General features: G+C 37.6%; 2 protein-coding genes across 2 annotated transcripts; one reads left to right on the forward strand and one right to left on the reverse strand.

The window, feature by feature from the left end:
* Positions 1 to 8,148: 8,148 nt before the first annotated feature.
* Positions 8,149 to 11,700, reverse strand: LOC128736787 (cap-specific mRNA (nucleoside-2'-O-)-methyltransferase 1-like). Its single transcript, XM_053831276.1, has 2 exons — positions 10,209 to 11,700; positions 8,149 to 8,300 (listed from the first exon to the last, which is right to left on the reverse strand). The coding sequence occupies exons 1-2, from the start codon at positions 11,698 to 11,700 to the stop codon at positions 8,149 to 8,151; spliced, it is 1,644 nt and encodes a 547-aa protein (XP_053687251.1).
* A 7,717-nt stretch (positions 11,701 to 19,417) lies between these two features.
* LOC128736788 (cap-specific mRNA (nucleoside-2'-O-)-methyltransferase 1-like) lies at positions 19,418 to 21,556 on the forward strand. Its single transcript, XM_053831278.1, has one exon. The coding sequence runs from the start codon at positions 19,418 to 19,420 to the stop codon at positions 21,554 to 21,556; it is 2,139 nt and encodes a 712-aa protein (XP_053687253.1).
* Positions 21,557 to 24,474: the final 2,918 nt, after the last annotated feature.

Here is a 24,474-nt window from a genome sequence, read left to right on the forward strand (position 1 = left end):
CTGACAGAGGACCGAGTACTTTACATCCCCAACCAAGAAGTCTTCCGCCCTTAGTTCCCGAAGATGATCCTTCTATGGCTAGCGATCAGTGAGAAGAGAATGTTTAAGCCGTTGTTCTTTCGTTCGGGGTTGCCAGTGAACAAGAGGATACGAACGTATAGAACGAAATACCTACCGGAAGTTGCCGCCTTCATCAAGAAGTATCGTGTAAGGGATGTGGTCTTTTGGCGGGCCTGACCTCGGTCCATTATCCTAAGAGATTATTGGAGGAGATGAACCGGCTGAAGATAAACGTTGTACCGATAATCACCAAATCTCCCAACGGCAATCTATAGGAAATCTTTGGGCCAAGCTCAAACGGAGTATTTACTTCAATAATTTTGTTGCCAAAATGGAGAAGGAGCTGATCGCCAAGGTCACGAAAGAGTTGAATAATATGCCAACGTTTAACTTTTGATCGGCCATGGGGAAGGCTCCGGTGAACCGCTGTAAAGCCATTTGGCAGGGATTCGAAACATTGTTATAGAAGGCCTCATCACTATAAGATTCCAGGAGAATCTGTTTCATTGAAGTAGCTTGTGTATTTTTACCTTTGTTATACTATAACAAAGGTTTAGAAATTGGTGGAAAAACACGAAATTGAACCGAGGCCCGGAGGGCCGAGTCACATATACCAATCGATAGGGTTCGACGAACCGAGCAATGTCTGTGTGTGTGTGTGTGTATGTATCAGAGGTGGGCACAATTCCGCTAATCCGCTAACAGCTAATTAGCTCAGCTAATATTTTGGTTAGCGGTTAGCGTTTTCGCTAATTTTTATAACCGTTAGCGTTTTTGTTAGCTTCCGCTAATTTTGTGTACCGCTAAATAAACCGCTAACTTTTTTTTGGCAGAAGGAAAATTTGTGAGAAGTGTCGCACAGGTTTCGGTCGAAGGATTCCAAATTCCAAACTTTTGTACATACTTTACCAGCCAAGAGCCGGGGTGGCTCTTGCCGTATCAAGAATTCCTCTCCAGTGTACTTCTGGGTCCTAGGCTACTCGTTTCCAATTTGTTACGCGTCTCGGCACATGCAAGTCGACTTCAACCTGGTCAAACCATCTAACTCGTTTGGCCCCTCTATTTCTATTGCCGGTGGAGCTCTTGAAGAGAACGGACAAAGTTGTTATCTCAAGTCCGTAGAGGACTACTTTTGTACGCGGACTCAAATAAATCGATATTTAAAAACTTCAAGGCCTCTTACATTCAGTGAAAACATCAAGGGAGATTTTTCGATTTTCTCGGACATCACTCGTTTTATAAATTCATGGGCCAAATTTCAACGCAATAAAGTTTTCACAACAACCAAGGAAAATTATGATTCTGATTCTTTTCATTCTGATTTCATTGTATTTTTACTAAAAACTTGAAATTTTATTACTAGATGCGCCACTACTGGTACGCCTACCGGTAATGCTCAAGTGTAAACCCAACGAAATGTAAGTAACTTTTTATTAAGCAATCCAGAGAAAATATTATTTGGAAAGCATTTACATAAATTTTCAAAGCGATGGAAAACTCCAATAAAAAATCGAGAAATCTATGTCATGGAAAATGGAAATGTTTTGTACCCTTTTAATGTGATAATATGCTAAATGATAATGTTTCTTAAACAGTTTTCATGAATGCCTGCAATTCTTTGCACGGAATTATCTCAGGTATTTTTTCTTAGACCTTTAACGGGAAACTAGCAGTCATTAACTTTTCGTCGGAAAGCCCAATTTCGGAAGCAGTTTTTGGGCCCAAAAGCGGGGTTCCGTTTATAGAAATGTAAAGACTGCATTCTTCTTGTCAATCTGAACACAGCGAATATATTTTCATGAACAATATTTTTGTTTTAAACAAAAAAAACTGCTTTTGAAATTTGCAGAATCGATGACGACTAATTTCACCTTAAAACAAAAATTTTCTTTTATTGCCGAAATCAGCGCTTATCAAAGTAATGCTGATTCTACAGTGCTAACAGATTTAGCTGTTAGCGGTTAGCGTTAGCTTCCGCTAAATTGTTGGTTGATTTAGCGGTTAGCGGTTATCGAAGCTAACGTTTTGATTTAGCGGATTAGCTGTTAGCGAAGCTAAAATTTCGGTTAGCGGTGCCCGCCTCTGGTATGTATGTATGTATGTATGTGTGTGTGTGCGCTATTTTCTATCGCCTGTTTCTCAGAGATGGCTAAACCGATTCGTTTGATTTTACTTTTGTTTGGAAGGTACTATTGCCTAGTGTATCACTATTGTGTTGTTTCATGGTCCGACTCTTTGTTTAAAAGTTATGAGTAAAAATGTGAAAACTACCTGACACGATTTTCTCCGGAACCACACAACCGATTTCAATGATTTTAGTACCAAATGAAAGCTCTTGCTATCATAAAAAAATTGTCGGGAAGTTTCATTGAGAACAAACAAGTAGTTTAAAAGTTAACCCTAAAAAACCTGTTTTAACAAGGTAATAAAATTATCGCCTGTTTCTCAGAGATGGCTAAACCGATTTTTGTGCTATTAGTCTCGTTTGAAAGGCGATATAACCTAGTAGATCACTATTGATTTGGTTTTTGATTGGATGTTTAATTTGAAAGTTATGAACAATCGTGTACAACACATCAAAATTAACAATTATTTATAATAATTTTAACTAAGACAATTTATCTAGTTTCAATTATTTTAGTATCAACCGAAAGGTTTTGACACTGCGGATGTATCTGCAAAATTTCATAAGAAAAGATATCAACTCTCAAACACTCGCGTTAGCTTTTGTAACACGGTTACTCGCGCGCACAATAGACCAAAACCAAAAAACGTGGCCATTAGAGTTTTGACTGGGAAAACTTGGTTTTAGATTTATCAAGCTTTTGGAAAAATTTCTTGGAATTGAAAGCTCTATCGTCTGGTAGAATTTAAATTTTGATTAATCCCTCTAAAAGTAAAATAAAAAAATTATTTTTCTTCAGTTTCAATATGACACATTGACGAGTTCTGCAAAGTTTTAGAGCATATTATTACAAGAAATTTTGCTGAAGACATCAACCTTCTATCTATTCAGCGAAGATAGAAAAACCTTATTTATTGTATACTAGCTGACCCGACAAACTTCGTATTGCCACAAATTAACCTGTGTTGTACATAAATCATGAATCTCGGATGATCTTTGTCACAATCTCGAGTTTTGCAAGCCCCCCAGTGGGCGGCGCTTCCGACGGCGGGTCACCGGCAACACTCGCGACCGTCTCGTCCTGAATGATCTAGTGTTACTATAGATAGTTTTTGTGGTCTTGTATGTTGGAAGTTTTATGGAAGAGTCTCGAATTTCTCGAGTTCGATTAGTTTTTGAGTTTCGCAAAAATTTCTGTTTTATTTGTATGAGAGTCCATATCCCCCTACCACAGGGGTGAGAGGTCTCTAACTATCGTAAAATAATTTCAAGACTCCAAAATCTTCCACATGCCAAATTTGGTACCATTTGCTTGATTAGTTCTCAAGTTATAAGGAAATTTGAATTTCATTTGTATGGGAGCTCCCCTCTTAAAAGGGGAAGGCGTCGTAATTCACCATAGAAAAAATTTCTGCCATCTAAAACTCCCACATGCCAAATTTGGTTCCATTTGATTGATTAGTTCTCGAGATAAGAGGAAATTTGCATTTCATTTGTATGGAAGCCCACCCTCTTAAAGGGGAGATGGGCCATAACTCGCTTTCTAAAGAAGAGAGGGGTCTCAATTCACCATAGAAAAAAATCTTGCGTCCAAAACCACTTACATGTCAAATTTGGTTCCATTTGCTTGATTAGTTCTCGAGTTATTTTTTTTTTTTTTTTTTTTTTTTTTATTTATTTCAAAAAATCCATCTGACTGTTTGTCTTAATGAATAAAATAATTCTGGCTTCTATTGAAAACATTGACTAGTCGCTCTCGAAAGACATGAACTGGAACATTGAAGTCAAATAACTCAAACACTTCATTGAAACGTTGGCACATAATTCTGACAGGTTCATGAGCGCCAAATTGGCGGTTCCGCGGCTCTAGGTACAGAAAATTCCTTTGACGTAACTGCCTAACAGGAGCGTATATGTTCAACTGCTCCAGTAGCGAAGGACAGTCTACGTGGTTGGATAGAAGCTTCGCAGCGAAGACAGCTTGGGCAATTCGTCGTCTCAACTCCAAAGGCTGAATACCAAGAAGTCGGCAGCGATCTTCGTATGATGGCAAGTTCAGCGGGTCACTCCAAGGCAAATGGCGAAGCGCGTAGCGGATAAATTTCTTCTGCACCATTTCTATTCTGTTGCACCAGTTAGCGTGAAATGGGCACCAAACAACAGAATTAGTTTCTAGGATCGATCTCACAAGAGAGCAATAGAGCGATTTAAGGCAGAGAGGATCACGAAACTCATCGGCAATTTTGAAAATAAATCCTAGCTGGCGGTTAGCTCTTGAGATGATACTTTCATAGTGGCTCCTGAATGTTAACTCGTTATCTAGCAGCACTCCCAGGTCTTTGACACATTGCACACGGTGGAGACAGTGGCCCGAAATAGTGTAGTTATGTTCGATTGGCGCACGCTTCCGGTGAAACGAAATTATGTTGCACTTGTCTATACTTAAAGTTAGACAGTTTGTTGCACACCAGCTCACAAAAGAGTTCAGGTATTCCTGTAGTTCCACGCAGTCGCTTTGGCACGTGATGACTCTAAAGATTTTTGTATCGTCAGCATAAAACAACCGACAGTCCTGCGGAAGCAAAAGCGCGACATCGTTTATGAAAATCGAGAAAAGAAGCGGGCCCAGGTTGCTGCCTTGTGGAACTCCAGATCGATTGGAGAAGCAGTTGGAAACAGTAGATCCTACTTTGACACATAAATTTCGCTTCGTTAAGTAAGATCTAAACCAGCAGATGGCGTCCGTAGATACACCCAGTCGCTCCATTTTCCCTAGCAGTATTCCGTGGTCTACACGGTCAAAAGCAGCTTTCAGGTCTAGATAGATAGCATCAGTTTGCAGGCTAGAGTCCAAGCTTTGCATACAGCGGGAAACAAACTGCATCAAATTTGTGGTTACCGATCTTTTTGGAAAAAATCCATGCTGCTCAGCATTAATGTAGAATTTACAACAAGCAAACATAGCGTCATTAACAATTATCTCGAAAAGTTTTGAGCAAGCGCACAGGGACGTGATCCCGCGATAATTAGTTATGTCACGTTTATCGCCTTTTTTATGTATTGGAAAAAGATAAGGAATGATGAATTATGAGGAAATTTGTTTTTCATTTGTATAGGAGCCCCCCCCCTCTCTTAAAGTCCTAATTCATCATAGAAAAAATTTTTGTCTCCAAAAACACCCACATGCCGAATTTGGTTCCATTTGCTTAATTACTTCTCGAGTTATGAGGAAAATTGTGTTTCTTTGGTACAGGAGCCCCCCCTCTTAAAGTGGGGAGGGATCCCAATTTACTATAGAAAATATTCTTGCCCTCGAAAACCTTCACATGCCAAATTTGGTTACATTTGCTTGATTAATTCTCGAGTTATGAGGAAATTTGTATGGAAGCCCCCCCTTGTAAAGAGGAGAGGAGTTATAATTCCCCTTATAAAAAAGGGAGGGGTCTCAATTTACCATAGAATAAATTCTTGTCACCGAAAACACCCGCATGCCAAATTTTGTTCTATTTGCTTGATTAGTTGTCGAGTTATGCAGAAATTTGTGTTTCATTTGTATGGGAGCCCCCCCTCTTAGTGGGGGGAGGGATTTCTAACCATCACTAAAACCTTTCCTGGCCCCTAAGAACCTCTACATACGTATTTTCATGCCGATTGGTTCAGTAGTTTTCGATTCTATAAGGAACATACGGACAGACAGACAGGCAGACAGAAATCCTTCTTTATAGGTATAGATGAATTTGTAAAATCAGTTTTTCTATTTTAGTTCTTTTTGGATTTTTTGTATGACTTTTACATGCATTGCCAAATTGTACAAATAGTAAAAATACAACTTTGCTAAACATAGTATACCTCTATGTTTGCTTGTTCAGGAACTGTAGAATTTTGATTATAAAAAATACCCTAATTTTGACCCCGAATTACTTGACTACTAACAGACGGATATACTCTACATTTGCTGATTGTTTTGCTGCAGAAAAACATCATTTTTCATACCAAGAAACGAGAGAAAATTCTGGTTGGAGTCAATTGCGGTACACCTCACATGCTGCATGCTTCATTTCTGTGATGTAGGTTTATGCTGATCTATTTTCCCAAACTTTAAAGTATTAATGCATTGAATAGTTATGACATTTTGCTCATAACAAGTTTATTGAAAAATATACGTTAGTTAAACAACGATTTGTAACTTTATAACAATATGGCATTCAAAACCCTACACGTGTTGTACAAAATACCACAGTGTGACTATCCGAAGGTTAATACAAATTGATGAAATTTATTCAAGAAAACTTTATTGATGTGAAACAAATAGAATGGCATTACAGGAAATTATGCATAGATCAAAAACCTATAAACTAGGCAATTTCTATCAAAATTTATAAGTGCTCCTACTTATTCAATATCCAAAAATTTTATGTAAACCAACGCACTACGCAACGTTAACCAATAGATGAATTATGTTCCAAAGACGTGTCGATTTCTATCTTAAATAGCAAGTAAGACCGTATCACAAAGGTTCCTTTCACCACTAGGTGGATTAAATCAGGTTTTTTCTTCGCCATCCGAAATGAGTCCATTTTTCTAATATATACGTTAAGTGCAGCGAAATATCGGATGAGAGACGAATACGAAAAAAATGATAAACCTGAAGAAAACACTGATGTCGGAAACGAGGGGGCGCCAAATTGGGCTTCACCCAAGGGCGCCGCAATGTCACGCACCGGAACTGTGAGCGATGTTACCTTCTTAAATGAAAACACAATCTTATTGTGAAAAAAATAGTTACAGATGAATTATTGAAAATATTTCTAATCGATAGAAACAAGCTTTATCCATTTTTTGGAAGAGCTCAAATACCGGTACAGTTAAAGTGTTCATCTTTTGAGACTATTCACAAAAACGAAGCTATTTTTGACGTCTTTGTGAGTTTATCGTTTATGTGAGCGGAACTAGTGATCAGCCAGACCACGTGTTTGCTTACTTACTTTTTCGGCAACAATCTGTTTATTTTTCGAATCTGGGCCGAATTTAGGAGTCGCCTCCATACTTCTCGGTCTAGGGTACCGCTTCTCTGCTCACCTGCCTTTCGAATAGCACCTAGTAAATCACACTGCTATTTGGGAAGAACTTACAACCCGCTAACTTACCTGGAAGCAATCGACAACTCATAGATCAGATGCACATGCAAGATAAGACAGACAACGTTCAGTAGAAAGCAAGAATGATACAATACAAGAATTCATTTTAATATTTTTATTTAACTAAACGGTGAAACTCATTGCGGCCGTCAGGAACTGATGACAGGAACGGGCATGCGAGAGATGGAGAGTGCAAATCATGTAGCGGGTTCATAAGGGTGACCAGAGCTCTTCCAGTATAACGTTCGCTCTGTCCACCGTGCTCGTAGACGAAGAGGAAACTCATCGGATCAAACCCCGAGGAGCGGGGGCCAGGCTTAACCAGTCCTCCCCAAGTTCTTTCCTCAGAAACGTACGTTCCCTTCGACGAAAACGTGTGGCGCGATGATATCGAATGGCTCGCCGACCACCAGCACCTCCCCTCGGTATTTGATGACGTATTTTTAGCGTTGCCAATTGACATGAGGTTGATGAGGTCGCTGATTAACTGGCGCACGTAAAACAGTCTGTTCTTTTTCTGGGCCGCTTCCATGATGAAAACTACGGTCGTAGGGTGAATACTTTCTTGGACGAAATATCGTTGATCAATGACACGAGGTGGGTTAAACTGGCTAATTGCTCCCGGGGCAGGCAACAACGATCCTGCCTTGGCCTTGGATCTACGTTCTTTTTCCGCGTCACGGGGCACAGCTTGGTGGCACTTTATTGGAACTATCCGTGCCACGATCCACAATGACAATTTACTGTCGCGAAAACTGTTCACTCGTGAACAAAATGGCCTATTCTTGGCTACAAACTTCTTATGGAGTGAGGCAACAACGATCCTCACCCCGATCCTTTCCGCTGCCTTTTAGTGGAGAAACTCTCAGCTCCCACTCGCTTCGCCAAACTCTCTTTCTCTCTCTCCGCCCGAAGAACCAGGATGTAGTCGTACGGCAGACTTTTCGCCTGCCCATTTAACTTAAAACCTAAGAGAGCTGTTAGTAAATATTTGAAGGGTTATTAATTTATTGCGGTTCTTTGCCATCTTTTTTATGGTCTGTACAATGTTTTTATTACTTTTTTCTTGACTACGTGCTTAGTCTCAAACAATGTATATCTTGGCTGGTTGACTATTTAATATGGTAACAAATTTAGGATTAGTATTTATCTAACTTAAATCTAGTAACAAAGTTTAGAGCCTTTTTTGATCACTTTTTAAATAAAGAGAAATTAATATTTGCAAACAGAATAGCATGCATGAGCATCTAATTTGATTGTTCCAGATGGAATCGGTAACACGATAGATCTACGCTATACTATTTCCAGATCACTCGTTGGACAAAAGTGTTTTTGAAGGAAGCTATCGTGTCCGCTAAACATAACAGTTTTTCTGGAAATCGTGACATTTTGTTTCTTTTATAATAGTAGTATAATACAGATTCTTACTTTTAGAAAAAAAAATTATAGCTGCTTGTATATTACGCAATGAATGTCTAGGAAAACGGTATTTCATGCAACAGTCCACGTTTCCTTAAATTTACGTTTTGTTGAAGTCAAATTCTGTATTCTTAACAAGTTGAATCAAGACCAATTATACATAATTTATTACATTAATTGTTATACGAAGCATTGTTTTTATTGTAATATAAAAATTGAACAATAATATTGAGAAATAAAACAATCTAAAACAGATGGAAACTATAATATATCTATCATCAGCAAAAATCATTTTATTTCAAATTTTGTTTACTCAAGTTTGATTTTGAGCGAACAAAATTTATTATTAGTATTTATTAGTACTATTGTCATTGTCAGTAAAATGTTTTAGAAAGAAAATTCTAAACTTCATATCACATCATTTTTTGTTCTATATTTTTAATGGACGTTAGCGCAATCCCAACTATTTAATTTATTTTATCAAGTTTAATTTTCCCTTAATTTGGTTTGAGTTTTACCTGATTCTGTTCCAGTTTTGCGGTTTTGTTTTTGTTTTCAAACGAAAATGTAAAATTCGACTTATTTCAGGTTTTAAATTTTCAGTAATGATCAATCTCATGTTTTTAACTTGATCTTTATGTTGAGGTCAGGTATTAAATCAATTTTTTGTAATTTTAAAGGGCTTTGGTGAAGAGTTCTTTACGCCGAGTAGCTTACCGTCTATTCTGCTAAAAAATAATGGAAAAATACAGACTGAGCCTGGAGTTGAGGAAAAGTTTCCTACATTGAATTCTACTATTAATAGTGGAAAGCAGCTGTGCAAAAAGTTTGCTTTATTTTCAATATTCGTATTCTACTAAGACGCTCAAGAAACCTGAGAAAAGTGAACGGAAATTAGTTGAGATATAACCTAGTTTCTGTTATATTTGCTACAATCTTTTAAAAGACAAATGGATCACACTAAAATGGAATGATGATGACACCGTTTTATATGTTTTTTTTTTACTAAATCAAACGTAAATTAAATTTGACAACGGTTTATTTGCTATTAACTAATCTATTTATCTTTTACAATCTTCACTAGGCAGTACAGAGTAATTATATCTCAAACTAATTTGCATCCGCAATTGCAGTTTTACATGATGCTTGAGAACACAAAAATCGAAGGAAATCTATACTGTATTGCTTCGTTTGTCCATTGCAAGCCTGGTGGTGAGGGTTGACCCACTTCCAGATCGCACGGTGGACGAAAGTACTTTTAGAAGAAGCTACCGTTTCATTAAAGTACGGCATTTCTTCCGGAAAACGAGAAATATTGTCCCGTTTACAAAAATAGTAAAACTTCTGTTGACTCTTAGAGTACATTTTGAGGTAATCTTCCCGTATTTCATTGAGGAACAAAAGACCTCTTGGAAGGTAAAATCTGCTCGTACCAGTAGCCAAATCACAGCCTAAGCGAACCTTACCCCCGTCAAGTGTATGATTTTGCAGGCTTTGCATGAAGAAGTTGTCTAAATCGGCTAAAGCTACAAGCTTCTTACATCTGACGGGCATCGTTTTGTGTGGCTTGCTCAAAGCTTCAGCAAACTTTTTGCACATTGTCGATCGTTCCGGTAGAGACCGCTTACGGATATCTTCCCCACCAAGCACTATCGCATCGATTATGTGGAAGGCTTGTTCAAAAATCGGAGATTTACCTTCTCCTTGCAGCTCCATAACGATCTCACCGTAGATCAAAGTTCTGGGAGGTAGTTCCAAAGGAACGTCTTTCAGTGGGTACCAATCCCCATCTGAGACATTATATTGCCATATATCTCTACCTCCACGTCCAATAAAGAATGAACGAACATTCCAATCGGAGTTCTCGTCATTCTGTATAGGCACAAAATACACCCCATGGATAGAAGGAAATATCTTTTCCAATTCTACCATGTTAAATTCTTTTTCTGGAGCAGCCAAGAATTGCTTCTCGTTGCTCCATTGTCGTAGCAAATCTTCTACAGTCTGTTGCTCCAACGGCTGTACACCAGATTGGCGTCGTCCATCTGTAAACCTTAATTTTTCCTGGTTGGCCTCCACCAGCTTTTGGTTTGCTGCAAAAGCTGCAATTTGTAACAGGCCACTTATCTGGGCTGTGCCCAGTTCATTATTACTATTACAAATATACCGGTAAAAAGTGCTGTCTTCCTTTAGAACTTTAAGAGGAACCAGTTCCAAGATGTCATAATTCTGACTACTATTCCTCTGTAGAAAATCGTTAATTGTGTATAAATGTTTACAAATCAGTTCGGTGTCGTGTTTCTTCCACTTACACACCAAATAACGTTCAGAATTGGCGGGTCTACTGGAGTTGGGTTTACAAATGGAAATTTTGTCAAAACACTTTGATATTAAATACAATAATCCCACGCTAAAAGGTGTGAATAAATCAAACAATTTAACGACGCAATGCCCACCGGTACGAACGATCTTGAGTGCAACCAATAGTTGATACAGATAAAGTGGTTTGGATAAAACTTCCTGCATATTCTCATTGCCTTCAACGGAAAAACCGCCATCAGCCATCATAACATGGACTCCCTCACCGCCCGTTTGCTCAAGAACATATTTTGCTAACTCATCGATGTTCTCTAAGTCAAACATGTCGCCGTTATTTTGAGGACCATTAAAAGCTTCTGGCGTACCAGCCAGAAAATCTTTGAACTGAGAGTCATTTTCCCCCTTCAAAGTAAAACCAAACACTTTTGCGTGCCATTTCGAACGCCAAAGGACACGATCGGAAAATCCTCCGGGGCCAGCACATATGTCAGCGAAATATAAAACTTCATTATGGTTCAGCATCGAATTACCTGCTTTGTCCATAGGTTTTGTAAACATGTTATCAAACATGCAGTCTAAATTAGCCATTTTGACTGCGGTCTGATTCATAAAAATGTTCGATTGGATCACTTTGCGCATTTCGCTTGGCTCGAGTTGATCAAACGCTGACTTATGCCGCACAATTTGACGTAATATCTGCTTATCGCAGAATATATTTTCGGTGTGCATCGCCAGTGGACGTCTGCCATAGGCAATCCACCTTTGAAGACGATCCTTACTCAATGTTGGCGATCGTCCCACATTTTCCAACCATATCACCCTCTGCGCTGGGCAACCGTCAGTGGGTGGTCGCAGGCTTTCGCTGCGTGTAGCCACCCAAGCAGATTCAAAATCCGCTTCCGTTTGTCGGATATATCGATCCATATCCATCGGTGCTGATTTTTATTTAGAAATTATTTATAAATTTAGTAAACTAACCTGTCGTTCCACAATCGTTGGTTATCGCTCTGAGGAAAATCTCAATATGACTGTTTAGCAGGAGGTAATTCAGCTTATATAATTGAAGGAGGTAGACGACCGAAAGCGATGAACAACGGCGGGGAGATAAAACTCGCTTAGTGTACGTGTGCGTTTAGTGGTAATTCTTTTTAGTGAACGATTTCAAAGGGCATCGGTAAACGAAAAATTTACAACGGCTTGGAGGTAAAACTCGCTTAGTGTACGTAAGCGTTTAGTAATAATTCTTTTTAGTGAACGTTTTCAAAAGGACATCGGTAAACGAAAAATTTACAACCACATAAAAAATTACCAAAGGCGACGAAAAAGCGACATGAATACGAGGTAAATAATTATTGAAAAGAAACCAAAATAGTGACAATAAAATATTTAAAAACCCGAATCATTCCACCTAGCGGTGTTACCTGGGCTTTCCTGCTGCCACAATAATTATATTTTAGTTTCTCAAGAACACCTAGCTTATATTTTTAAATATCATTTATCAAAATCCTTATTAAACAGTAAAATTCACAGGAAACTGCCAACAATGATTATATTTTCTTTCCTAGGGTGCGTAAACACGTGTAAGCGTCATTTAAATTATTTTCTGGACACCCTATTTAGTTTTATGACATTCACTCGTGAACACAGAAGATATGTGTGTGTGTGTATGTATGAAATGATGTTTTCTATCGCCTGTTTCTCGGAGATGGCTGAACTAATTTGTCCGCTATCATTTTTGTTTGAAAGGTATTATAAATTTACGATAATTTATAGCCATTTTAACCAAGATAGTTTATCTAGTTTCAATTACCAAGTGAGAACTTTAAACACTGCGAATAAGCTGCAAAATTCCATAAGAATAGGTTTTACCGGTCAAAAGATAATTGATGAATTTATTCTTGAAAACTTTACTGATATAAATTTGTGAGACCAAAACTCAAAAACCCGAATTAATCTACCTAGCGGCGTGACCTGACCTTTCTACTAGATCATTTTTTTTATTTCTTAGTATCTGAATTAGCCATATTTTTAAACTTCAATTTACTGGTTACTGCGAGCAACTATTGTATTTTCCTTACCAGAATGAATATATGTAGTAAATCAATAAGGCCATTGCAAATCATTTCTAAAGCTTTTGTCATCCCCCCCCTCCCCCCTTGAAAAGTGGCTTCAAAAATCGGGGGGCAAAAAAATTAATTATAGGATATGAGTCAATTTTTTTTATAAAAACAATTGTGTGTGGGCTCTACAGTCTGCAGTATACATTAATATATTTTTTTGAAACGATGGTTCTACAATTGATGAAGGAACGGTAAGGGAATGTAATGAAGAAGGATTTTTTTTCCAATTCCCAAAATTGGCACCGGTCGGTCCTCCCCACGGTTAATGGGAGCAATTTCCTTTTCACAGAAGAGAAATTTTTGTTAAACCCTCTTAGGCTTATGCAAATTTGAAAAAAAGTTTATGTCCTGGTCTCAAAATATTGTTGAAGGGGGGGCAAGAAAAAAATAATAACATCAAACCTTCAAAAACTAAATAAAAGAGAAGAAACCCGCGTAAATTTTTCCATATTATTAAAAATTTAATATAGGTATTTTGTACAGTACTTAAATTTTATTTCAAACCGAACCAAACTTCCATATTTTTCGACCCAAGCACATAAAGTAAAGATCCTGGTAGAGATGAACCAGTTTGACCATAGTGTGAAAATGGCAGTTTAGGTCCCTACCACTTTTTTATTTGAAACGCATATACTATGCTACCGTCATGTTTTAAGAAAAAAAAATCTCTGAAGCTATTCACGTTTGAAACCGTTTATTTCTTGGTCAACCTTTTAGTCATGAATATCAGGCCATTCATTCCTCTGTTGATGCTTGTTCTCTAACAATAACGTGTTCACTTTTGTATGTTAAGGATGTAAACTGTTTCGTAAAATTCAAGTTTCGAGCAGTTCAGTCACATCCTAGTAAAGAACTGTATCTCTGTGTTTTACGTTCCTAACATCCAAAATTAGGATACGTACTTGGACCTTTTTACCGAATAAAACGACCAATTTGAAGCTCCTCAAGCACCAATAGCTGATATTCCGGAGTGTCTAATTTGTCGTGTTTCTATCTTATCTAATACCTATCTAGTTCTTTTAAAACAAGTTGAATTAAAATGGAACAAACGAACGAATGCAAAATAGTCGCCTGTGACTTGTAATAGGAGTCATATAGGTTAGTTGGTGAAAGAAAGTTGATCAATACTAATGGGATAATTGCTTTAACTTTGCACATATTGGATAATTTATAGATATAAACTCATTGAACTGTAAAAAATTTGCTTTTCACTAAAGAATGCAACATAATAATATAACACTTTATTTTTTTTGCCCCTTCACATTTCGGACATAAACTTTTTTTCAAATTTGTATAAGCCTTATTTTCTTTTGCTTATATCTCCGGAAATATTTGGTTTAAGAAAAAATCATCTTCACATTTCCAAAGAAAATTGTTCGAGAAATCCTAGAAAATATTATTTTTTTAACGGCAGTGCCACCAAATACTTTTTATTTCGATTTGAAAACCAAATTTCTTTTCGATAGCTCTTCACCAGATTTTAGAGTATAATTTAGGCCATCTTTAAAAAAATATGAGACAAATCTGAGGGAACATGTTTTGAGACAATTCTCATTTTATGATAATTTGTCATGGTTTTTCATGAAATTTTGAAATTTTTTCTTTCAGTATAACTTTTTATTGATAACTAGCTGACCCGACAAACTTCGTATTGCCACAAATTAACCTGTGTTGTACATAAATCATGAATCTCGGATGATCTTTGTCACTTCTCGAGTTTTGCAAGCCCCCCAGTGGGCGGCGCTTCCGACGGCGGGTCAACGGCAACACTCGCGACCGGCTCGTCCTGAATGATCTAGTGTTACTATAGATAGTTTTTGTGGTCTTGTATTGACTAATGTTTTATGGAAGAGTCTCGAATTTCTCGAGTTCGATTAGTTTTTGAGTTTCGCAAAAATTTCTGTTTTATTTGTATGAGAGTCCATATAAAATAAATTCAAGACTCAAAAATCTCATACATGCTAAATTTGGTTCCATTTGCTTGATTAGTACTCAAATTATAAGGAAATTTGTATTTCATTTGTATGGGAGCCCACCCTCTTGAAGTGTGGAAGGATCCTAATTCACCGTAGAAAATATTTTTGCCTCCAAAAACCTCCACATGCCGAATTTGGTTCTATTTGCTTGATTAGTTCTCGAGTTATGGGGAAATTTGTATTTCATTTGTATTGGAGCCCCCCCTCCTAATGTGGGAAGAGGTCGTAATTCATCACAGAAAAAATTCTTGCCTCCAAAAACACCTACACGCCAAATTTGGTTCCATTTGCTGGATTAGTTCTCGAGTTATGAGGAAATTTGTATTTCGTTTGTATAGGACCCCCCCCTTCTAAAGTGGGGAGGGGTCCCAATTCATCATTGAAAAAAAATTGTCTCCAAAAACACACACATGCCAAATTTGGTTCAATTCGCTTGATTAGTTCTCGAGTTATGAGGAAATTTGTATTTCATTTGTACAGGAGCCCCTCCTCTTAAAGTGGGGAGGGGTCCTAATTCACCATAGAAAATTTTCTTGCTCTCGAAAACCTTCACATGCCAAATTTGGTTGCATTTGCTTGATTAGTTCTCGAGTTATGAGGAAATTTGTATGGAAGCCCCCCCTCTTAAAGGGGAGAGGAGTTATAATTCCTCTTATAAAGAGGGGAGGGGTCTCAATTCACCATAGAATAAATTCTTGTCACCAAAAAAACACCCACATGCCAAATGTTGTTCTATTTGCTTGATTAGTTCTCGAGTTAGGAGGAAATTTGTATTTCATTTGTACAGGAGCCCCCCCTCTTAGAGTGGGGAGGGGTCCTAATTCACCGTAGAAAATTTTCTTGCCCTCGAAAACCTTCACATGCCAAAGTTGGTTCCATTTGCTTGATTAGTTCTCGAGTTATGAGGAAATTTGTATGGAAGCCCCCCCACTTAAAGGGGAGAGGAGTTACAATTCCCCTTATAAAGAGGGAGGGGTCTCAATTTACCATAGAATAAATTCTTGTCACCGAAAACACCCACATGCCAAATTTGGTTCTATTTGCTTGATTAGTTCTCGAGTTATGAGGAAATTTGTATTTCATTTGTATAGGAGCCCCCCCCTCCTAAAGTGGGGAGAGGTTCTTATTCATCATAGAAAACATTCTTGCCTCCAAAAACACCTACATGCCAAATTTGGTTCCATTTGCTGGATTAGCTCTCGAGTTATAAGGAAATTTGTTTTTCGTTTGTATAGGAGCCCCCCCCTCTTAAAGTGGGGAGGGGTCCCAATTCATCATAGAAAAAAGTTTTGTCTTCAAAAACACACACATGCCAAATTTGGTTCCATTTGCTTGATTAGTTCTCGAGTTATGAGGAAATTGGTATTTCATTTGTACAGGAGCCCCCCCTCTTAAAGTGAGGAGGGGTCCTAATTCAACATAGAAAATTTTCTTGCCCTCGAAAACCTTCACATGCCAAATTTGGTTCCATTTGCTTGATAAGTTCTCGAGTTATGAGGAAATTTGTATGGAAACCCCCCCTCTTAAAGGGGAGAGGAGTTATAATTCCCCTTATAAAGAGGGGAGGGGTCTCAAATTACCCTAGAATAAATTCTTGTCACTGAAAACACCCACATGCCAAATTTGGTTCTATTTGCTTGATTAGTTCTCGAGTTATGCAGAAATTTGTGTTTCATTTGTATGGGAGCCCCCCTCTTAGTGGGGGGAGGGGTCTCTAACCATCACTAAAACCTTTCCTGGCCCCAAAAACCTCTACATGCAAATTTTCACGCCGGTTGGTTCAGTAGTTTTTGATTCTATAAGGAACACAGGACAGACAGACAGACAGACAGACAGACAGACAGACAGACAGACAGACAGACAGACAGACAGACAGACAGAAATCCTTCTTTATAGGTATAGATACACTTAATTTTCGACCACTTTTTCTTTGACGTTATTTGAACAAATAAGTAGGTTTTGAGGTATGAGTTTTTAAAAACATATTAAAACCTCATTTAAACGCTTGACGAAAAAAATAAGTTTCATGGAAAATGAATCCTTGCGTGGTATCCAACATATCGGCAAAATTCATTTCAATCAAAAATAGTCGAATCAAACCGTTTTGTTAGTTGAGCTGGAATTGCTCTTGTATTTCAGTTCACTTTTCCTGTATTTCAATGCAAATTACAAAGCATACAAACATACACACATGCAAACATACATATATACATACATACATACACACATTCATACAAACAAACAAACAAACAAACAAACATACATACATACATTATATACAATCGACCTGACCGATACATTTTGGCTTTGCACGTACAGTGCTTGAGAGTTAAAGTTTGAATAACTTTTGAAGGAATCATCCGATTTTCAATAACTCGGTTTCGTTTGACAGATCCCAACAATAATTTTCAAATAATAATAAATTGTAAAGTATTTCCCATTGAGTTAATGCTTATATGTAACAAAAATATGTTTTGAGTACTTTTGTATCACATTTCTTTATGTAACTTTCAAACCACAAGCCCGATCATCATGAAATTTCGAAGTTAAGGTTTTGAAAGGCTCCCCTTTCATATGCAATCAATTTTGTTCAAATCAGTTTAGGGACTTATGAGATAATGTAGTCCCATATATTTCATATTTTTATACATAACTTTTGAACTAAAAGTCCGATCAGTATGAAATTCAATAGGGACACCTAGACCTTTCATTTGACACTAAGAACATTAAAATCGGCCCAGCCATCTCCGAGAAAAGTGAGTGAGATTAAAAGCGTCACATACACACACACACATACACACACACACACACACATACATACACACACACAGAAAATGCTCAGTTTTCAAAACTGAGTCGAATGGTATATAACATTCGGCCCGCAGGACCTTCTTTCCATTTCCGGTTTTCCAAGTGATTTCTATACCTTTATACTATATATTTATATAGTAGAAAGGCAAAAAGAAGAAAACTTATTTTAATATAAGTTTTAATTCTGCTATGTATATTTAATTTTACTATGTATATTTAAATCTACTATGTATATTTTATTCACGAAGTTTCGAAGTTCGAAAACAGACACTGAGGAAGCCTGCAAGTCGTAGGCAATTGATTTTATAAAAATATTTGGACTTATATCCGACAAATTATTTTTCTGCCACCCGATTTTTCATACCAATTTCAAAGCGGGGGTGGGGGGGGGGGGGTTGACAAAAACTTCAAAAATAATTTGTAATGGTCTTACTATATTATTGTCCAATTAACTAATGTTTATTTGAGCGTCTTAGTAGAATACGATAAAAAAGAAACTACTTTTGTTTTCTTGTTTTTTATCGTATATTATTGTGTTTTTGAGTTTTGGTCTCACAAACTTATAACAGTAAAGTTTTCTTGAATAAATTTCAACAATTATCTTTTGACCGGTAAAACCAATTCTTATGGAATTTTGCAGCTTATTCGCAGTGTTAAAAGCTTGGTAATTGAAACTAGATAAACTATCTTGGTTAAAATGGCTATAAATTATCGTAAATTTATAATACCTTTCAAACAAAAATGATAGCGGACAAATTAGTTCAGCCATCTCCGAGAAACAGGCGATAGAAAACATCATTTCATACATACACACACACACATATCTTCTGTGTTCACGAGTGAATGTTATAAAACTAAATAGGGTGTCCAGAAAATAATTTAAATGACGCTTACACGTGTTTACGCACCCTAGGAAAGAAAATATAATCATTGTTGGCAGTTTCCTGTGAATTTTACTGTTTAATAAGGATTTTGATAAATGATATTTAAAAATATAGCCTAGGTGTTCTTGAGAAACTATAAAATAATTATTGTGGCAGCAGGAAAGCCCAGGTAACACCGCTAGGTGGAATGATTCGGGTTTTTAAATATTTTATTGTCACTATTTTGGTTTCTTTTCAATAATTATTTACCTCGTATTCATGTCGCTTTTTCGTCGCCTTTGGTAATTTTTTATGTGGTTGTAAATTTTTCGTTTACCGATGTCCTTTTGAAAACGTTCACTAAAAAGAATTATCACTAAACGCTTACGTACACTAAGCGAGTTTTACCTCCCCGCCGTTGTTCATCGCTTTCGATCGTCTACCTCCTTCAATTATATAAGCTGAATTACCGCCTGCCAAACAGTCATATTGAGATTTTCCTCAGAGCGATAACCATCGATTGTGAAACGACAGGTTAGTCAGGTTACTAAATTTATAAATAATTTCTAAATAAAAATCAGCACCGATGGATATTGATCAATATATCCGACAAACGGAAGCGGATTTTGAATCTGCTTGGGTGGCTACACGCAGCGAAAGCCTGCGAGCACCCACTGACAGTTGCCCAGCGCAGAGGGTGACATGGTTGGAAAATGTGGGACGATCGCCAACATTGAGTAAGGATCGTCTTCAAAGGTGGATTGCCTATGGCAGACGTCCACTGGCGATGCACACCGAAAATATATTCTGCGATAAGCAGATATTACGTCAAATTGTGCGGCATAAGTCAGCGTTTGATCAACTCGAGCCAAGCGAAATGCGCAAAGCGATCAAATCGAATATTTTTATGAATCAGACCGCAGTCAAAATGGCTAATTTAGACTGCATGTTTGATAACATGTTTACAAAACCTATGGACAAAGCAGGTAATTCGATGCTGAACCATAATGAAGTTTTATATTTCGCTGACATATGTGCTGGCCCCGGAGGATTTTCCGATCGTGTCCTTTGGCGTTCGAAATGGCACGCAAAAGTGTTTGGTTTTACCTTAAAGGGGGAAAATGACTCTCAGTTCAAAGATTTTCTGGCTGGTACGCCAGAAGCTTTTGATGGTCCTCAAAATAACGGCGACATGTTTGACTTAGAGAACATCGATGAGTTAGAAAAATATGTCCTTAAGCAAACGGGCGGTGAGGGAGTCCATGTTATGATGGCTGATGGCGGTTTTTCCGTTGAAGGCAATGAGAATATGCAGGAAGTTTTATCCAAACCACTTTATCTGTGTCAACTATTGGTTGCACTCAAGATCGTTCGTACCGGTGGGCATTGCGTCGTTAAATTGTTTGATTTATTCACACCTTTCAGCGTGGGATTATTGTATTTAATATCAAAGTGTTTTGACAAAATTTCCATTTGTAAACCCAACTCCAGTAGACCCGCCAATTCTGAACGTTATTTGGTGTGTAAGTGGAAGAAACACGACACCGAACTGATTTGTAAACATTTATACACAATTAATGATTTTCTACAGAGGAAAAGCAGTCAGAATTATGACATCTTGGAACTGGTTCCTCTTAAAGTTCTAAAGGAAGACAGCGCTTTTTACCAGTTTATTTGTGATAGTAACAATGAACTGGGCACAGTCCAGATAAGTGGCCTGTTGCAAATTGCAGCTTTTGCAGCAAACCAAAAGCTGGCGGAGGCCAACCAGGAAAAATTAAGGTTTACAGATGGACGACGCCAATCTGGTGTACAGCCGTTGGAGCAACAGACTGTAGAAGATTTGCTACGACAATGGAGCAACGAGAAGCAATTCTTGGCTGCTCCAGAAAAAGAGTTTAACATGGTAGAATTGGAAAAGATATTTCCTTCTATCCATGGGGTGTATTTTGTGCCTATAGAGAATGACGAGAACTCCGGTAGGAATGTTCGTTCATTCTTTATTGGACGTGGAGGTAGCGATATATGGCAACATAATGCCTCAGATGGGGATTGGTACCCACTGAAAGACGTTCCTTTGGAACTACCTCCTAGAACTTTGATCTACGGTGAGATCGTTATGGAGCTGCAAGGAGAAGGTAAATCTCCGATTTTTGAACAAGCCTTCCACATAATCGATGCGATAGTGCTTGGTGGGGAAGATATCCGTAAGCGGTCTCTACCGGAACGATCGACAATGTGCAAAAAGTTTGCTGAAGCTTTGAGCAAGCCATACAAAACGATGCCCGTCAGGTGTAAAAAACTTGTAGCTCTAGCCGATTTAGGCAATTTTTTCATGCAAAGCCTGCAAAAGCATACACTTGACGGGGGTGAGGTTCGCTTAGGCTATGATTTGGCTACTGGTACGAGCAGATTTTACCTTCCAAGAGGTCTTTTGTTCCTTAATGAAATACGGGAAGATTACCTCAAAATGTACTCTAAGAGTCAACAGAAGTTTTACTATTTTTGTAAACGGGACAATACTTCTCGTTTTCCGGAAGAAATGCCGCACTTTAATGAAACGGTAGCTTCTTCTAAAAGTACTTTCGTCCACCGTGCGATCTGGAAGTGGGTCAACCCGCACCACCTGGCTTGCAATGGACAAACGAAGGAATACAGCATAGATTTCCTTCGATTTTTGTGTTCTCAAGCATCATGTAAAACTGCAATTGCGGATGAAAATTAGTTTGAGATATAATTACTCTGTACTGCCTAGTGAAGATTGTAAAAGATAAATAGATTAGTTAATAGCAAATAAACCGTTGTCAAATTTAATTTACGTTTGATTTAGTAAAAAAAACATATAAAACGGTGTCATCATCATTCCATTTTAGTGTGATCCATTTGTCTTTTAAAAGATTGTAGCAAATATAACAGAAACTAGGTTATATCTCAACTAATTTCCGTTCACTTTTCTCAAGTTTCTTGAGCGTCTTAGTAGAATACGAATATTGAAAATAAAGCAAACTTTTTGCACAGCTGCTTTCCACTATTAATAGTAGAATTCAATATAGGAAACTTTTCGTCAACTTCAGACTCAGTCTGTATTTTTCCATTATTTTTTAGCAGAATAGACGGTAAGCTACTCGGCGTAAAGAAATCTTCACCAAAGCCCTTTAAAATTATAAAAAATTGATTTAATACCTGACCTCAACATAAAGATCAAGTTAAAAACATGAGATTGATCATTACTGAAAATTTAAAACCTGAAATAAGTCGAATTTTACATTTTCGTTTGAAAACGAAAACAAAACCGCAAAACTGGAACAGAATCGGGTAAAACTCAAACCAAATTAAGGGAAAATTAAACTAATAGATAAAATAAATTAAATAGTTGGGATTGCGCTCACGTCCATTAAAAATATAGAACAAAAAATGATGTGAAATGAAGTTTAGAATTTCATTCTAAAACATTTTACTGACAATGACAATGGTACTAATAAATACTAATAATAAATTTTGTTCGCTCAAAATCAAACTTGAGTAAACAAAATTTGAAATAAAATGATTTTTGCTGATGCTAGATTTTTGATACATTCTGATAGATATATTATAGTTTCCATCTGTTTTAGATTGTTTTATTTCTCAATATTATTGTTCAATTTTTATATAACAATAAAACAATGCTTCGTATAACAATTAATGTAATAAATTATGTATAATTGGTCTTGATTCAACTTGTTAAGAATACAGACTTCAACAAAACGTAAATTTGAGAAAACGTGGACTGTTGCATGAAATACCGTTTTCCTAGACATTCATTGCGTAATATACAAGCAGCTATAATTTTTTTTTCTAAAAGTAAGAATCTGTATTATACTACTATTATAAAAGAAACAAAATGTCACGATTTCCAGAAAAACTGTTATGTTTAGCGGACACGATAGCTTCCTTTAAAAACACTTTTGTCCATCGAGTGATCTGGAAATAGTTTAGCGTAGATCTTTCGTGTTACCGGTTCCATCAGGAACAATCAAGTTAGATGCTCACGGATGCTATTTTGTTTGCAAATATTAATTTCTCTTTATTTAAAAATTGATCAAAAAAGGCTCTAAACTTTGTTACTAGATTTAAGTTAGATAAATACTAATCCTCAATTTGTTACCATATTAAATAGTCAACCTGCCAAGAAATTCTTTGTTTGAGACTAAGCACGTAGTCAGAAAAAAAAATAAAAACATTGTACAAACCATAAAAAAGACGGCAAAGAACCGCAATAAGTTAATAACCCTTCAAATATCTACTAACAGCTCTCTTAGGTTTTAAGTTAAATGGGCAGGCGAATAGTCTGCCGTACGACTGAATCCTGGTTCTTCGGGCGGAGAGAGAGAGAGCGAGTTTAGCGAAGCGAGTGGGAGCTGAGAGTTTCTCTACTAAAAGGCAGCGAAAAAGATCGGAAAGGATCGGAGTGAGGATCGTTGTTGCCTCACTCCATAAGAAGTTTGTAGCCAAGAATAGGCCATTTTGATCGCGAGTGAATAGTTCTCGCGACAGTAAATTGTCATTGTGGATCGTGGCACGCATAGTTCCAAAAAAGTGCCACAAAACTGTGTCCAGTGATCCGGAAAAAGAACGTAAATCCAAGGCCAAGACAGGATCGTTGTTGCCTGCCCCGGGAGTAATCAGCCAGTTTAACCCACCTCGTGCCATCGATCAACGATAGTTCGTCCAAGAAAGTATTCACCCTACGGACGTAGTTTTCGTCGTGGAAGCAGCCCAGAAAAAGAACCGACTGTTTTACGTGCGCCAGTTAATCAGCGACCTCGTGTCAACCTCGTGTCAATTGGCAACGGGAAAAATACGTCATCAAATACCAAGGGGAGGTGCTGGTGGTCGGCGAGCCATTCGATATCATCGCGCCACACGTTTCCGTCGAAGGGAACGTACGTTTCTGAGGAAAGAACTCGGGGAGGACTGGTTAAGCCTGGCCCCCGCTCCTCGGGGTTTGATCCGATGAGTTCCCTCTTCGTCTACGAGCACGGTGGACAGGGCGAACGTTATACTGGAAGAGCTCTGGTCACCCTTATGAACCCGCTACCTGATTTGCACTCTATATCTCTGTCGCATGCCCGTTCCTGTCATCAGTTCCTGACTGCCGCAATGAGTTTCACCGTTTAGTTAAATAAAAATATTAAAATGAATTCTTGTATTGTATCATTCTTGCTTTCTACTGACCCTTGTCTATCTTATCTTGCATGTGCATCTAATCTATGAGTCGTCGATTGCTTCCAGGTAAGTTAGCGGGTTGTAAGTCCTCCCCAAATAGCAGTGTGAAAGCCGACCCTAGAGTCTAAAGCGCGACCGAGCTAGCCGGTTGTTACAATCGTAGTTCCGCGAACGAAACTTGACCTTCTGTTTTTATACGACACGTAGATACTTTGCATGCGAATGCTTTATTGCTTTCAAATGTTCTACAAAGTTATTCAGTACGTTAAAATAAACTCTGAAGATAGTTTATCGCTCGGATGGTAACTAACACAACATTAACATCTAGTTGAATTAAGTACGGAAGACGTGTCGATATGAGCATTTCAGGCTCAAAACATTAAAAAAGCCATTTTTGCTCGACCATTTTTGTTTGGAGTTGGAATGTGAGAATGTGAA

Source organism: Sabethes cyaneus, chromosome 2, assembly GCF_943734655.1.
Source record: "Sabethes cyaneus chromosome 2, idSabCyanKW18_F2, whole genome shotgun sequence".
In the NCBI taxonomy this organism is placed as follows: domain Eukaryota; kingdom Metazoa; phylum Arthropoda; class Insecta; order Diptera; family Culicidae; genus Sabethes; species Sabethes cyaneus.